At 40.9% G+C, this 15,994-nt stretch overlaps 1 protein-coding gene and 1 long non-coding RNA gene across 5 annotated transcripts in view; both read left to right on the top strand.

Annotated features, from left to right (window-relative positions):
* TLN2 (talin 2) overlaps positions 1 to 5,861 on the top strand; it is a 342,028-nt gene extending 336,167 nt beyond the window's left edge. For all 4 annotated transcript variants that reach the window (XM_074966154.1, XM_074966153.1, XM_074966156.1 and 1 more), the window contains 2 exons: positions 800 to 925; positions 3,434 to 5,861. In XM_074966154.1, coding sequence (XP_074822255.1) covers positions 800 to 925; positions 3,434 to 3,562 — 255 coding nt within the window. In that variant the 3' untranslated portion in view covers positions 3,563 to 5,861. The remainder of the gene's footprint in view (positions 1 to 799; positions 926 to 3,433) is intronic.
* Positions 5,862 to 14,402: 8,541 nt separating this feature from the next.
* The window catches only part of LOC141994512 (uncharacterized), a 37,323-nt gene continuing 35,731 nt past the window's right edge, over positions 14,403 to 15,994 (top strand). The window contains exon 1 of the long non-coding RNA XR_012641150.1: positions 14,403 to 14,480. This is a non-coding gene — a long non-coding RNA (uncharacterized LOC141994512). The remainder of the gene's footprint in view (positions 14,481 to 15,994) is intronic.

Below are 15,994 nucleotides of genomic sequence, written 5' to 3'. Positions count from 1 at the left end.
GCACAAACAAAAAAACCTGCTTTAGTCAGATATTTAGTGTACAGCCAGACCCTCAACCATATACAGGGGCTCGACCAATATGGCAAAATTGAAATCCCCAGGGTTCACAACCTGCCCCTCATGGGAGGCTTCAGTGCCACTTAACAATAGGTACTCCAGGTGCAACTTTTGTTTCGGAGAGGGAAATATTCCTGAGTCGCGATCCATATGTTGCTCCTTGCCTAAGCTGACTCAGAAAGCTAGAGAGGCCCTTGGCCCCCCTAAAATTGTTCCCATGGGGCGCTCAATGCAAGCCTCCGTGAACACTGAAAGGAAGGCTGTGGCTAGACCTCCATCTTCTGGTCACTCCCTCTCCGTGAGCGCCCCAGCAAGTTGAGATTCCACCCCGAGCTCCCTCGCTACCTTGACCAAGAGGCCCCAGTCATCTGCCTCCATCCTGCCATCGATGTTCTCAGAGGGTTAGGAAGAAGTACCACTCCAGAGACAAGATGAGCCATAGGCCACCATCTCCAGTGCCTGCCAAGTCAAGTCATTAGGCACCAGGTGTTTGACTTGTCTGGGGCTCAGCATTGTGGTCTGGGTGGCACTTGACACCAGCCATTGTAGCAAATGGTTGACTCCACATCCATGGAGGCATTCAGTGATAAAACATTTTCACATTTGGTGTTTGGTGAGGAAAACAAGTGTCCTGCCTCTGGGGTTCAGTGGAGCACACTCTCCTGCCCAGAAGGAGCCCACATTACATATACAGTGTGTGTTCATGTTTTTTGCTACTAAATTCCTTTTATCTCCTCTCTAGGCTGCGGGGAATGCTGTTAAACGAGCATCTGACAATCTTGTCAGGGCAGCCCAGAAAGCAGCATTTAGGAAAGCGGATGACGACGATGTGGTGGTCAAAACCAAGTTTGTGGGCGGCATCGCTCAGGTTGGTGTGAACATCCAGAGCAACAGTAGGAAAAATTTGTGTCCCAAAAATATTGCCTTATGTAACACAGTAATAGATTCATGCAGTACTGTGTGAAACTTCATTGTAAATAACTTGCCTCAGTATATTTCTGTTATGGACAAATGGACAAATAATGCATACAGAGAATAGGGAATACTCTGTGTTTGTCCTACACAGTGTGTTGGATAGTTGTCATGGTAGTTGTTGCCACTGTATAATATCTTTATGTATCCCTCCCTGTTGTTGTTAAAGTGAAGATTTCCTGCTACTTATATTAATGGTTGTTTCCCGATGCTCCTAGACCTGCTTTAAATCTTCTGAAATCTCAATTACATGACCGTTCGTGTGCAGATAATCTTGTAATAAGGCTGTGGTGGGGAGAATTACGTTTACTTCATTATTATGGCTTTAACAAATACACAGGACTAAAATAACTTTAAAAACCTATTTCAATCAATTTCTAGAATTGCCACTTATTAAAAAATAATGAAAAGCTGCTTCTACAGTGGCTGCTATTAAAAATACGGGAACTTGCCATTCCTGAGTATTTTACAGCACAGTAATATCTCCTGTGTTACTCCTAGGTATAGGAAACTCTTGCAGGTACGTGGGACTGTGATTGTTCAGTTATTAAGGTTGCTCAGTGTATTACATTATGAAGTGTTTGCAGGATAAGTTCAAGGTCAGTGTCCCCTTTGTTACTGTGGATCCAACAGACACCAAAAGAGGAGAGAAGATTTTAAAATAGGGAAAGGTACAATATGTTAGTAAATAGTAAAGTTAGTTAGTTAGTAAAATAGAAACAGCCCAGATTGATTTCTCCAACTCGCCTCATCCTGTTTCCACCTACCACTGTTTTACAGCTAGTTTATTCTGAGATGCATCTGATTGGTGGGCCTGTATAGTGGTCCAATAGATGGTGGAATATGCTGACAGCCCTCTTTTCCTGCACTCTGGGATCACTGAGGAGGAGGGATGGGAGCTAACAATGCATTTTAGTGGCTTGATCCTGCAAGGGACTGGGCATGCTGGCCTGGACTAGCAAAGCTCTTAAGAACATAAGAACGACCATACTGGGTCAGGATACTGGGTAGATGGAACTTTGGACTGTCTTCCAACTGTCTTCTTTGGACTGTCAATGCCATGTGCTTCAGAGGGAATGAACAGGACAGGTAATCATCAAGTGATCCATCCCCGTCACCCATTCCCAGCTTCCGACAAACAGAGGCTAGGAGCACCATCCCTGCCCATCCTGGCTAATAGTCATTGATGGACCTATCCTCCATGGATTTATCCAGTTCTTTTTTGAACGCTGTTATATTTTTGGCCGTCACAACATCCTCTGGCAAAGAAGTCCACAGGTTGACTGTGTGTTATGTGAAGAAATACTTCCTTTTGTTTTTTTTTAACCTGCTGCCTATTAATTTAATGTAGTGCCCCTTAGTTCTTGTGTTATGAGAAGGAGTAAATAACACTTCCTTATTTACTTTCTCCACACCTGTCATGATTTTATAGCACTCTTATCATTTCCCCCTCCTTAGTTGTCTCTTTTCCAAGCTAAAAAGTCTTATTAATCTCTCTCCTCATATGGAAGCTGTTCCATACCCTTAATCATTTTTGTTGCCCTTTTCTGTACCTTTTGCAATTCCAATATATATTTTTTTAGATGGAGTGACCACATCTGCACACAGTATTCAAGATGTGGGTGTACCATGGATTTATATAGAGGCAATAGGATATTTTCTGTCTTATTATCTATCCCTTTCCTAATGATACCCAACATTCTGTTTGCTTTTTTGACTGCCGCTGCACACTGAGTGGATGTTTTCAGAGAACTATCCACACTGACTCCAAGATCTCTTTCATGAGTGGTAACAGCTAATTTAGACCCCATCATTTTATATGTGCTTTACTTTGTGTCTATCAGCATTGAATTTCATCTGCCATTTTGTTGCCCAGTCACCCAGTTTTGTGAGCTCCCTTTGTAACTCTTTGCAGTCTGCTTTGGACTTAACTGTCTTGAGTAGTTTTGTATCATCTGCAAACTTTGCCACTTCACTGTTTACCCCTTTTTCTAAATCATTTATGAATATGTTGAACAGCACTGGTCCCAGTACAGACCTCTGGGGACACCACTATTTACTTCTCTCCATTCTGAGAACTAACCATTTATTCCTACCCTTTGTTTTCTATCTTTTAACCAATTACTGATCCATGAGAGGACCGTCCCTCTTATCCCATGACAGCTTACTTTGCTTAAGCACTTCAGCCCACAAGTCCTGTTGAAATCAATGGGATTCTTCACATGCTTTAATGCTTTCCTGGATTGGGGACAGTGTGTTCAGCACTCTGCAGGAATACACCTTAGAACTGTTGTGCACTGATCATGAATCCCCTTGTGAAAGGGACAAAGATCCTCGCCTTTTTTTTTTTTCTCCCTCTTTAATCTTCTTCTCCACTATCACAGTCCTTTCTCTTTTTCTCTAGATCATTGCAGCCCAGGAGGAAATGCTGAAGAAGGAAAGAGAGCTGGAAGAGGCAAGGAAAAAACTGGCTCAGATCCGCCAGCAGCAGTATAAATTTCTCCCCACAGAACTGAGAGAAGATGAGGGCTAAACTGCTGAGATGTTTTTTTTTAATGAAATGAGCTCAAGGGGGACAGTACAGAGAGAACTAACCTGACAGCATTCTGATATGCCAAGCACTTACCTAAACAAATTGCCTGTAATAGCTTTAGGTGAGCAGAGTGCAATAAACATTTGTTCTTTCTCATCTGTTCAGCTAAGGTGCGTGCTCATCAAACAGATGGTACAGTGTTAAGTCCACCATTCCTGTTCCTTCCTTCCCTGACTCACTGTATCTCAGGAGAGAATGCCTCACTTTTTCCAGAAGGGTATAAAATCAGTATTACGTCATTACCTTAAGCTTGATCTATTTATTGTTCCTTGACCTGTTGTAAGACTTTGTTAATATTAATAGGAAAACCGTTTATCATAGCTATCTATCACTATGGAACCAGTGGATTTTTTTTCCTCCAACAAGAAGACCAAGATTGAGGTGAATATTTATTTGAGAGGAAAAAGCACCTGAGCGTGGGTTCTAGAGATTTTGTTCTCTTTCAGTGAAGCTGGTTCACCCCAGGATTGGAGGGATCTTCTTTGTACCTGTTTGCACTAGTTTTATTAGTTCCTGTACCAGCTTCTGCTTGTACAGTATTTAGATTCACAGTTCCCGGGCCTGCAAAACATGGTAGTATCCATTCTTTTCATTGTTCAAATAAACAAAGAAATGGAAATCTTGTCACGGTCTTAGTACCAGGTTTATGAAGGAAAATGTTTTTCAATTATATACCTCTCAGTGTGCGACTACTTTTACAATAGGAAACATCCACAAAAACTCAATTAACATTGGACTGAATAGTTCCTTTCGAAGTATCTTACCTGGCTCAAACTGTGGGATTTCTGCTAGAATGTATGCTAGCTGAAGTAGAGACATTCTTAGTACTACAAAAGACTACCAGAACTCTTGCTATTCTCATAAGGATTTTATTTCTAATTGTTTTGTTTTGAAATCTAGATGGGTTGTTTTTTGGTTGTTTTTTGTGTGTGTTTGGTTTTTTTGAAGAAACTTATAGCTGTTTTAGAAAGGGCCCTTTTCCGAAATATAAAAGAACATCTGCAAGTCTGAAGTATGGACGCTTGGAAGTTGATATTTTCCTAATTTGCATTGATCAAAATACTCTCTCTAAGGAACTACATTGCGGAGAAGGGATAGAAGAAATTGTACTTATGTCTTGAGTTTCAAAAGGTACTGTAATTTTCTCAATCTCTGATGTGGCATAAACCCACAGTGTGGGCTACAGATATAACATGACACGTTTCCAAGATGGGTAGAGTCAATGGTGCATTTTATAATGTCTGATTAAAAACAATGCAGAAACCAGAACTAGCAAAAGCCACCTATTAGACCAGCTACAGAAACAAGGTCTTTCTTAACCATGGTTCTCCAGCATATGCCCATCCCTGCACACGCCCTCTGAGCAAATAATGTCAAGTCCATTTGGGTCAAAGAATGTTGTTGCTCCACTTCTTCTGAAAGCCATGCTGCCATTTTAGATACCTACCGCTACTTCCAACTGAGCCAGTTGTGTTAGATACCTACCCACTTAATTGCCCTTGTTGCAGAAGTACTTGTCACATAGACTCAGAAGTAACCCTCTTGTGTTAGGTTACCAATTTAGATATTGATAACTTCTCATTTAAGTTACTTGCATGTATTATACCTATCGGAAATTTTGTCACACTAGTATAAATATATCACAAAAATCCATAGAAAATAAATATTAAAATGTACAAATTTTTTTAGTGTCTCTTCTCTGATGCTGAAGTATTTCAGACTCAGCGGAATTGTGGATTCTCAGTAAATGATGAGAGAGCAGTTGGCAAGCCCTGAGTAGAATCCTTTTGATAGGAGCAAATATGGATTTGCGTAAGTGTGTCCAAAATGAGCCTCTGCCCTAACTGCGTAGACCAGGTAAAATGAGACTGAAAGCAGTGTGTAGCCTCTCTGTACGCAACTGCCACCAGAGAGAGATTCCAGTCTAGGCTTTACAACCCCAGCAGTAGCTGTATTGGTTAGATTGTCACCATGAGTTTGTGCAATGAGTCCAGTGAGCAGTGGCACAAAACATCTATATAAAAAATTATTTAGAAAAAACAAATCCTTCATTTAAGATTTTTAAGTAATCTGGAAGGCTGAAACACAGCTTATTTTTGTAGGATCTAAATACACATGGTCTTATCCAAGCTTTCTGCTGCTTTTGCTTATTCAGTATATCAGGCTTTCAGTTTGTAGCGTTTTCTTTTGCTTACCTGGATAGTATCAACATTCCTGTCACTTCTTTAAAGATTTGGGGGGGGGGGGGGGGTCAATGTCTTGCAGATTTTTTTCTGATACTACATATTGCTTTTATTTCACTTACTGTAATTTAAAGTACTCCAAGTAACGTGACGTTTTCACTAATAATGTACCAGTGCTTCATTGTGATCACTGTGGTACAGTAACACAGCATTTTAATTATGCAGACAGTGCGAATGGTATTTCCCTGTTTTAGGAAAAGAATAAGCCAAAACCCCAGTAAAATTAAATTGTATACAGAAATTGTACTGCTAGGATTTTTTCAAGCTAATAGTAATTTTTATGTTCAAATCATCCTCTTGTCAAAGTTGTGAGGGAAATTAATTTCAGTACTTATACTTGACGGATGTTGCTTCCTCAGGCAATTGCCCTGCTTGCAAGCCCCTAACGCAGGCCCTGGCTTTTATATGCAGAAAACCAGCTGTTGTGGCACAGATGGGCCATGGAGTTTTTATAGCATGTTGGGGGGCAGCTCAAAGAAAAAGGTTGAGAACCCCGATCTACACAGAAGGTTACTGGGCACCAAGCCAAGGTGTGAACCTACAGCACAATAGTTTGCGGCACAGTAACATCGCCTTTGGATACTGCTAGAGTGCACTCTGGGACATTCAGACATTATTGCACAGCAAGCTAGTGCACTGTAGATGCACGCTGGCTTGCCATTCAGTAACTTTCCATATTGACAAACTTGGGATATCCAGCAGACTAGCTGCAGTGTTTTTCAGCTTGATTTTTGGATTTCTATCTGGGAGACCGCTATATTCCACAAACTCATTTGAAGTCCATTTCACTTTCTTCTCATCTGTGGGACTTGTAGTGACACTGAAATCAAAGTTAGAACATCTGTGGTGTTTGTAATTAATGCAGTGCAGTTATTTGGCATGGAGAGTTGCAACAGAAAATCTCAGGCAGGAATGAGGATTGGGTAGTAATTAGACCTATTTTCTTCCTTACCTATTCTTCTGGGTTTTAAGTTTTGAAATAGCAAACAAGTTATGTAGTATCTTGCCCATCTTCGTGATGTGGAACTTGCTTTAAGAAATGTCTGGAAATTAAAAGCAAAATGTCTCAAAGTTCTGAATGTACAAATATTCTAGGGAGGCTTTACACGAAGGTCCAGAAGATAAGTTGGAATTGGAGGGAACACTTCTATAGTTTGTCTAAACTTTTCTTTTTTCTAGGCCAGCAACCACAAAGTGAGGGATGGGGAAGAGTTTTTTAAAACCAAAAGTTGAAGACTGAGCTCTTGCTTCCTTTTGTCCAATTGCCTTTGATCTCCTGCATCTTCAGACTAGTTTCGATGACAGAATCTATCAGAATTACAGCATAAATGGTCTTTTAAATTTACGTAGGAAATAGAGGTTTTTCTAGCCTCACATTACTAAAAAACACTCAGACCAGGCCCCAGAACATGCTGATGACAAGGCCATCAAGGAATACATCTTATGTTTTGTGCCATGGCTAATCCGTTCTTCTTTTGATCATTACTCCTGGAGCTTTTTGTGCCTTATTATGTATATTAAAAGCTCCTGCCCTATCTTATACTTAAAGTTGGGGAAAGTTAAACTTTATGTACTGTTGGTTTCTTTGAGCTTGTATAGAAATTTGGAAGATTTCAGTGGACTCGGCTCATCATCCCGAGTCGATATTAATCCTGGAACTCGCTTTTCTGTATTTGCAGTAATATAAAGAGAAATACACTGCTCAAAAGGGTGTGTGTTTGTTAGTGCCTGTTACCAGCAATTTTACGACATTGCTGGTAACACGACACAATTCCGATAGTCAACACTCCCATAGAACTTACATAGCATCTACAAAGTTAATACCTTTTTTTTTTTAGGTGATATATGTTACCAGTCTGCTACTGATTACTGTAAGGTAACCATTTATGCTGGACTTACCATATTAACTAATGCTGCAGTGAAATCCGACCAGTTAGGTGCTAACGTTGTTGATACAATATTCTACATTAAGCAAAATCTCAAAAGAGATGAAGCTAGTGGACTGCTGAACTTCACTACACCTAGCAGAGATGTGGAATGGTAGCACGGTGGCTAGAGTAGATTTTTCTCTACTGTCCATCCTTAATACTAACCAGAGCAAGAATACAACTGGTAATAAATGGGGAAAAGCAGCATAGGAAAGCTTTGCTACAATTTTTCTGAAACAGAGAAATTTAAGTGGATCTCTGTCTTTAAACAACAACAAAATCATTCTAAACTGGGCATGGGCCAACAGAATAACATGTCCTATCCACCTATAGCAGAGAGCTGACAAACTTTACCATGCATGTCTTAAAAGCCTAATACCTCCATGGCATAGTTCTGTTCTAACTTGCCTTGTAAGGCAACCAAGTATCTTTTAATATAAAAATGACAAGGATGTAAACATGATACTTTCTTCATGTCCTTTATTTCATTTTCATGTGGCAACATGGTATATGAAAGATAATTACTTTGCCTAGAGAGAATTCCTGTCCATCAATAGAGTAATATATTGAGTTGTAAGTAATTAGGGCTGTCTTTGTTGCTTTAAAAAATCAAACCACTATGGATTTTTTTCTTACTGAAATTTACTAACTTTATTAATATGATTGCAGCTGAAGAACCTTCTGAGTGAGACAGTTTTATAGTGGTATGTTTGCAAGTCGTGCTGGAGTTTGGGGTGTGAGCTCATGTTCTGTAGCTCAACTTTCTCCTAGAGCTTTAACCACACAGAAAAGCATGAAGGGGGTTAGCCATGCTGTTACACTGTATGTATGCTGTTTATCTGGCCACAAAAAGTATTTTTTTGTATTCACCAAAAATAAACTTTTGAAGGAATGACCACCTTTCTTTTGCATGCTTGCGTGTTTGTGTGGCTTGACCTACTTCACATCCCTTCCCACGGATTTGGCATGGAAAGGTTCATATTGCCCTGAATCCAAGCTACGTGACATCCTTATCAGTTTGTGAAAGAGGTGGGGGAAGGGAAGTAGCTTATTTAAAGCTATGCTGGATCCACTCAGACACTAATGAGCCTTCAGCACCCTTTTGAAGGAAGCAAGTGTTATCTGTGTACAGCTGTGGTACACAACAGAATCATCTGCCAATAGTCGGAGCATGTTTGGGGGTCTTAATTTTTTGGTTCTTCTCTATAATGCTGCTTCCATTTCACCTGGACTTTGCTAGGTCAAATTTTATATGGAAATGGTACCACCACATCCTGGATGCAACTCTGCATGCAAAGTGTGTAGCTGTAAACAGTGGAACTGTTTATAGTAACGACTCTTCCTACGCTAAATGCAAGCTTGCTGTTTTCCTTGGCTGTGACCATCTTTACACTGGTGTCCTTGACATCAGTACTGAAGCTGTCATGGCTGCAGATACTAGCAGTAAGCTCTGGTTATCATGATGGTCTGTCACCACATGTGCCCATAGTACCAGTGCTAGTAGGTAATCTCTCTTCCTTCCCTGTTTGCTCCACTGAGGGAGAAGGGTTTAGGAAATGCATCTTTTAGCGGTTGGTCAGATCAGCGTTACATAGAGGGGTGGGAAGCACTGGCCATGCTGTAGGCAAAGTTACTTTTAACATGTGTTTTTAAAAAATGACTCAAAAGTATCTTGGTGTTCACTGTCTCTTCCTGATATCCCCGTTAAAACGGCTTTGATTTAAATGTAAAAAAAGCACATTTCCAAATGCCAACCCTGCAAACTCAGCCTGGTCTTAGAGTCAAGAAAGGCTCATTCCTTAAGCTTCATCACCTGTAACTAAAGGTTCCGAAGGCTAAACTGTGTCCTTAGTCATGCTTCTACTACTCTGTTGACTTAAATTTGTTTCATTACTTTTGTTTGCTTGCTTTTTCCTCCTCTTACTTCTTCACAGCTATGGAGAGGGACAGAAGCAGCACCAGCCTCTTCTCAGCAGGGATGCTGAGGTGGGTTAGACAGATAACTGGGGGGAGGGGCTGCACTATACATCTTGTAGGCACACATACTTATTTATTTTTTTCAACAATACGCACTTAAATGCTTACTTCTCCACTGCTGCTGGCAGCAACGCTGCCTTCAGAGCTGGAGAGAACTGCAGAAGTAAGGTGGCAATGCCAGACCATGCCACCCTTACTTTCATGCTGCAGCTGGTGGCAGGGCTGTCTTTAAAGCTGGGTGCCTGGCCAGCAGCCACCACTCTCTGGCTGCCCAGCTCTGAAAGCAGCACCACCGCCAGCAGCAGTGGAGAAGTAAGGGTGGCAATAACATACCGTGCCATCCTTACTTCTGCATAACATTTGACCTTTGCTCTGGGAGGGGTGGCTACGAGCGGGCTAAGGCAAATTTTGGAGTGGCTATAGCCCCTGCAAGCCTTCCCTGCCCCCCAGCGCCATCCCTGGAGAGGGAGCTGGATTCTGTTCATCCTTAGGCATCCTCAGCTGAATTGTTCACTAAATCTGAAACTTGTGCAAGCCCTTTCAAAACACTGGGTTATTTTAAAATTTGTCACTTTTGGCTTGGTGACTGCTGAGCATGCTACTCATCCACATGTGTGAAAACTGAAGTTCATCCCAATAAAAAAGGGATTATTTTAGGACTTTACCCATCCCTTATGTTGCTTCTGAGTCAGAATCCCTTGATTTAAAACACTGTATGCAACATGCAGCCAACAAAAAGCCCAGCACCTGGAAGAGATGAAGATTCTTTCATGTTCGCTCACCACAGTACAGTGTGTTATCTTAATTTTAGTAGTAATATGATTCGGCATTTCAAAGCACGAGAAAAACCATTAATATTGCTTTAGTACAGTGAGAAAGCTCTTCCGTATTGTTAGGTATTTATTTAATTCTTGATCCCCAACCCAAGTGCTTGCTTTGATGTTGTTGGCTGAAAGTTACATTTCCAGCTCAGATGCAACATCCAGTGGTCCTAAAGCATTAATATAATCCTTTTATTTTGAAATGATTACCAGGATTTACTTCACTTTCTAGAAACATGGATTAGCAGGGTCCTGAAGTCCTTATGCCCACTGTTGGTATTCAGTAAGGTGTCACTGACTAATTAAAATATGAATCAGCTAAAGGTATATTCCATCTTTAAATTTCATTATTAATGATATTTCGCTTGTAATTGCCTTGGAGATGTATGTTGCACTTTATTGGTCTAAATATTTATTTGTGTAAATTGAAATATTATTGACCCAATTTAAGCCATGAAGAGAGTGCCCAGGTTCCATGGTGATGGACATATGAATGCATGCAGTAATATATTTATATTTGATGATCTTGTATTTTACATTAAACTTGCTAACAATTGAGTGTCAGTTAATACCATTACTAACACTACTTATGAAATATAAAATGTTTTTAGGCCCCGATTCAGCAAAGAACTTCTGCGCATGCTTAAGTCTATTAACTTCAGTAGGATTTAACCACATGCTTAAAGGTTAGCACATGCTTAAGTGATTTGTCGAACAGGCTAATAGGAGAGGAACAGTGTGCTGGCATTTATGAATGTTGTGCACCCCAATTCCTGTTTATTGAGTGTGTCAGGTACTCAAGGAATGTAAAGTCAGGCCCAGAGCATTCTTCTTTTTATCATGCTTGTCAAGGTAACCTTTTCCATTGAATAAATATCCTCTAGATCACCTTAGTGTGCTCAAGTATTAAAAAAGATACCTGGCTCTTACATAGCACGTTTCGGCCACTGATGTCAAAGGACTTTACAAAGGAGATATAAGTACAATATCAGTATCCCCATTTTACAGGTGGAGAAGGCAGAGAGAGAGAGAGAGAGAGAGAAAGTGACTTGTCCAAGGTCACTGAGCAGGGGTTCTTAGAAGTAAATGTTTACTGTTGCTCCTACACTGTGGGAACGAAATAGATTGCCAATGGTAATGGAATATCCAGTGGATACTTAATATCTATAATACTATTTAGTTCACTCACTGGTCTGCTTTACTCAATGTTACATAATGTTTCCGTCCTCTATGTCAGATACACAGAAATCAAATGCACTCTTTCCCTGTAACTTATATAGCAAAGGACTTAAACAGTGATTGAGATCAGTGCCAAGAATAACTCCATCTTTCACTACAAACTTTAAACAAACATCCTGTCTTCCAGAATTGATTTTAATCTGCAAGAATCGGTCTCTTGCTCGCTGTCTTGGTTTTGCCTTGTTTCATGCGAAGTCCTGCTAAGTCACTGGATTCAGGCCTCACTTTCAGCTTTCACAATAGACACCAACTCTGCATTTTTCTTAGACTCCAAGTCTGCTGCAAGGGAAGTGGCTGCTTTAATCCTTTTTGAGAAAGCTCTTGCAGCTTATTTTGATCAGCCTCCGACTTTACCACGGCAGTATTCAAAACTTAATTTCAAGAATTCTGAGGCACTGAGCCCTTTGGCACGGTAGTTTTAACCACAATACCAGTTTTAAAGTTTATCCACAAATGCCTTTAATCTTCGGTAGCTATGTGAGATTTAGACATTTACTGCCAACCTAGAGACTCTTGCTGTCTGCCTGCTCTGATTCATTTTTTCCTTGCGGCTATATAAGAATGCGCATTTTGCCTGGTTTCAGTGTTTCTCTTTACAGTTTTTAGAAAGTAACGGAGTTGCCATGATATTAAGTTTTGAAAAAGATGCTGGGACAGTTTCTCTGTGGCTAATCAAAGGGTTTGTTTTGGCCTTTTTCATTCCCTGCATAGGTTGTGAGTTGTATGAAATAGGTGGCATTTAGTCATCTCATCCCAACTCTGACCTGTCGGTGTAATGCTTGAGTGGATACTAAATGTTTAACCTTCAGCCAAACCCTTCAGCCCTTATTGCAGAAACGTATTGTTTAAATAACAGCTGAGGACTGCAGGATTTGGCACTCAGTGTGTCCAAGAAATCCAGTCTTTGTGAGAACATTCAAGGTATGACCTAAGGCAGAGAAGCATTGGAAACAAACTGGGCTTAAAAAAAGAAATCTTTTCAAGCCCAAGGGTGAACATTTGCCTTGTGTGGGTTTTGGAAGTTCAGCTCAGTGTTTAGTATCATTTATTTATGTTTCTGGTGGAACCTCCATTTCTCTGGGTTTATCTGCGTTTGGTCAGCTTTCTTCCTTTGTAAGTGGGTATGTGTTTGGAAGGCTTTCAAGCTACTGATAGACGTTCAGGTGCAGGGATCCAAAAATGTCCGTGTCTGTGGGAGAGAGGAGAAGCAGCAGATTTTATGTTTACATTTTATCCACAAATGCAGGAACTGCATCTGTTACAAATTGCAGTCAAATCCTGATCACTGCACTAGAAATCAATGAACTCAGTGGAAGCAGGGTCAGCCCCATGTCCTGCTCACTTTACTCATGCTATCTTCCCATTGGGAGCATAATTTGGCCCTCCTGTGTGTATGGTAAGTAAATAGAACTATTGCTGTCACTGAATAGTCACATCTACATATCTTAAACCTTTTCCTCATTAACATACTCAATATATTGAGGTCTGCTTAAACTAGTCTCAGCAACCTGTGAAATAGGTCTCAAACACATGAATTAGAAGAGCCTTTGCTTTTAATCACAGCACAAATGTTTTCCCAAAACTTCTTTGAATCTGTGTTTCTTTTTGTCTTGGAGGAGATTTAGTTAAATTAAAAAAGTTTCTGTGCCCATTTTGACCAGCTGGAGCAGTGACATATCTCATTGCTTCTTGTATTGCAGAGGACATATTTTCGTATAGGAAAAACATGGACAAAAATCTTCGTAATGCCAAGATAGGAAGATCTGACCCAGGAAACCAGGTATCCAGCTCTGCTGGCTTTCTTACAGTACTGCTTGTCCTTTGGCTTAGGAGCCAACTCTCAAAAGTCTCCAGTGATCACACAATGGTATCAATACTCCTTAGGGAGTAGTCTATTCTAACCAGGTATCAGAAGTATCTTCGCTACCTCGAACTCTCACATCCCATCTATTTGAACCATAAAGAAAGCTGCTTGGTCTCTCTTTCCTCCTTGTTTTGAAATGGTCTCTGGTATCTTTCAGAAGGTGCAAATCTTACTGCATATTCCATGAGGGTATGTTGATAGTTCTTACTATGGGGTCACTCGTTACCAAGGTTAATTTTTTATTCTCATATGTCACAGGAGATCACTCTTCATTTGGTTTGGCTAAATCCTCACCACCTGAAAAGAAGGTGGTACAGGCTAGATGCAAAGAGGAGCTCTTAAGTTTTACCTTAGTAGAAATAGCCAGTGCAGGACACCATTTTTATTCTGCTTCTAGGTCTGAAAACATCTATTTCTGCCATAGCAAGGTACAACAAGTGCTGTAAACACACTCAGATGCCAGTAGACTGATTCCAGAAGGGATTGGAGCCCATTCAGCTTGCTAGTTACGTGTTATACCCTGTCCCCCAATCTGTGTCTGCCTTGTTTGTTTAGATTGTAAATAGATTGAACCCAGTGCTGTGGCTTGGATTCCCATATAGCCAGCAAATTCTAGAACAAGCCACAATCCAAAGGAATTTCAGGCTACTTATTAACTGCCTAAAAATTTCTTAACATATAAAGAAGATTAAATAGTGCCAGCTAGCTAAACATGCAAAGTTACAGATGCATTTCAGGACTTTACTTCCAAGAAAGAACTGGGCAGTGGTCTATCAGAATCAAACAGTGAGTATGTACAATGTGAACATTTGCAACTGAGCAGAATGCTTGAGTAATATAGGAGCCTCATGGTCTGGTCTTGTATCATAATTCCATGGGTGTTGCAGTGGGAACATGGGGCTAAAATGACACAAAAGTGGTGGTGAAGGAGGAGTTAGGTTGCTGAATTATAGAGAAAGGGGTTATGTTTCAAATGAGATAAGCTTTCATTGCACAAGGCCTTTGATCTTACAGACAAGTGGGTAAAGGTTGTGGAGACTTTCTCATTTTTCATATACACAAGGCCACCTTTAGAGAGCAAAGAGAAACACGTGGTAACCAAAGTGTGTTGAAAGCCATGACTTCATTTCTTAGAACTTTCACAGCTGAATAACTCAGGAGAAATAACTCATTCCTGGCTGGTCTCTGCAATAACAGACATCCAAAAAATGTCTGGTATTTGTTTGGTTCACTACATGGGAGCAAATTTCTCAAATGTTTCCTCTGGTTTTAGAATCTGCTATTCTTAAAGTTTCAGCAATGACAGAGGAACGGGAATTTTCATCCAATGTAAGCACAGTTAACGTGAATTCACTTGAGAGGATTGTAAATCAACATGACTGTAAATCAGCTGTTGCGGAGGTGGATGTGAACACATGGTGATTCTGTCCCTGAAGTAGTCTGCTGTAGACTACTGAGTTTCAAAAAGCACATTTAATCACAAACCCAGTTATTCAGCATCCTCAGCCAACCCTTATTCCTAAGGCTCGTGCTAAAAAGCAATGAGATTCTAGTACTGCTGTACTACACAGCCGCAGGATTGTCAGGCAACATGTACTGCTTTTGCCCCAATGTCTAAAGTGAAGAGGAGGAGAGGAACAAGAGCTGTGTAACGAATGGAAACTAAAAGTATGTCTACATGGCAAGCAGGAACCCACAGCAGAGAGTCCCAGAACCCAGGTCCACAGACTCAGGCTTGCAGGGCTCATGATTGCACTAAAAATAGCTGCATCGATGTTTGGGCTCAGGGTATGAAGCCCACCTCCTCCCTGGGCTTCAGAGCTAGCATGAGTATAAATAGCAGTATCGCCAAAGTTGCATAGGTAGAAGCAGCAGAGGCACAGCCGTGCCACGTACATACCCCCTCGTTTCAGGCAGGTCTCTGCTCAGCACAGCCAAACTGTGCATCCATTGCTCCTACCCATGCTACCGCAGCCGCGCAGCTATCTAGCCTCTCACAAGCTCCCATCCAGCTGTGTACGTAAGCAGGGAGAAATCACATCCTTAGCTCGTAGGTTAGACATAGCCTAAGGGTATGTCTACACTGCAAACGAAGGTGTGATTATGGGTAGGCATGCTCCCGTTAGCTTTAATCTACCTGGTATGGGTAACGATAGTAATGCAGACACATGGGCTTCAGCCTGAGCGATCTGCCGCATTACAACCTGCAAGCAGCACATGATTGAAGGGAGTGGTGGTTCTCTGATGCTGAATCGCCCCAGTGCTTCTAATTCCTTGTCGTTCTTCCAGCTAGAGAAGTA

This window comes from Natator depressus, chromosome 10 (assembly GCF_965152275.1).
Source record: "Natator depressus isolate rNatDep1 chromosome 10, rNatDep2.hap1, whole genome shotgun sequence".
NCBI lineage: Eukaryota > Metazoa > Chordata > Testudines > Cheloniidae > Natator > Natator depressus.
Note: the sequence above shows the minus strand (reverse complement) of the source record. Positions and strands in the feature narration are given on the sequence as shown.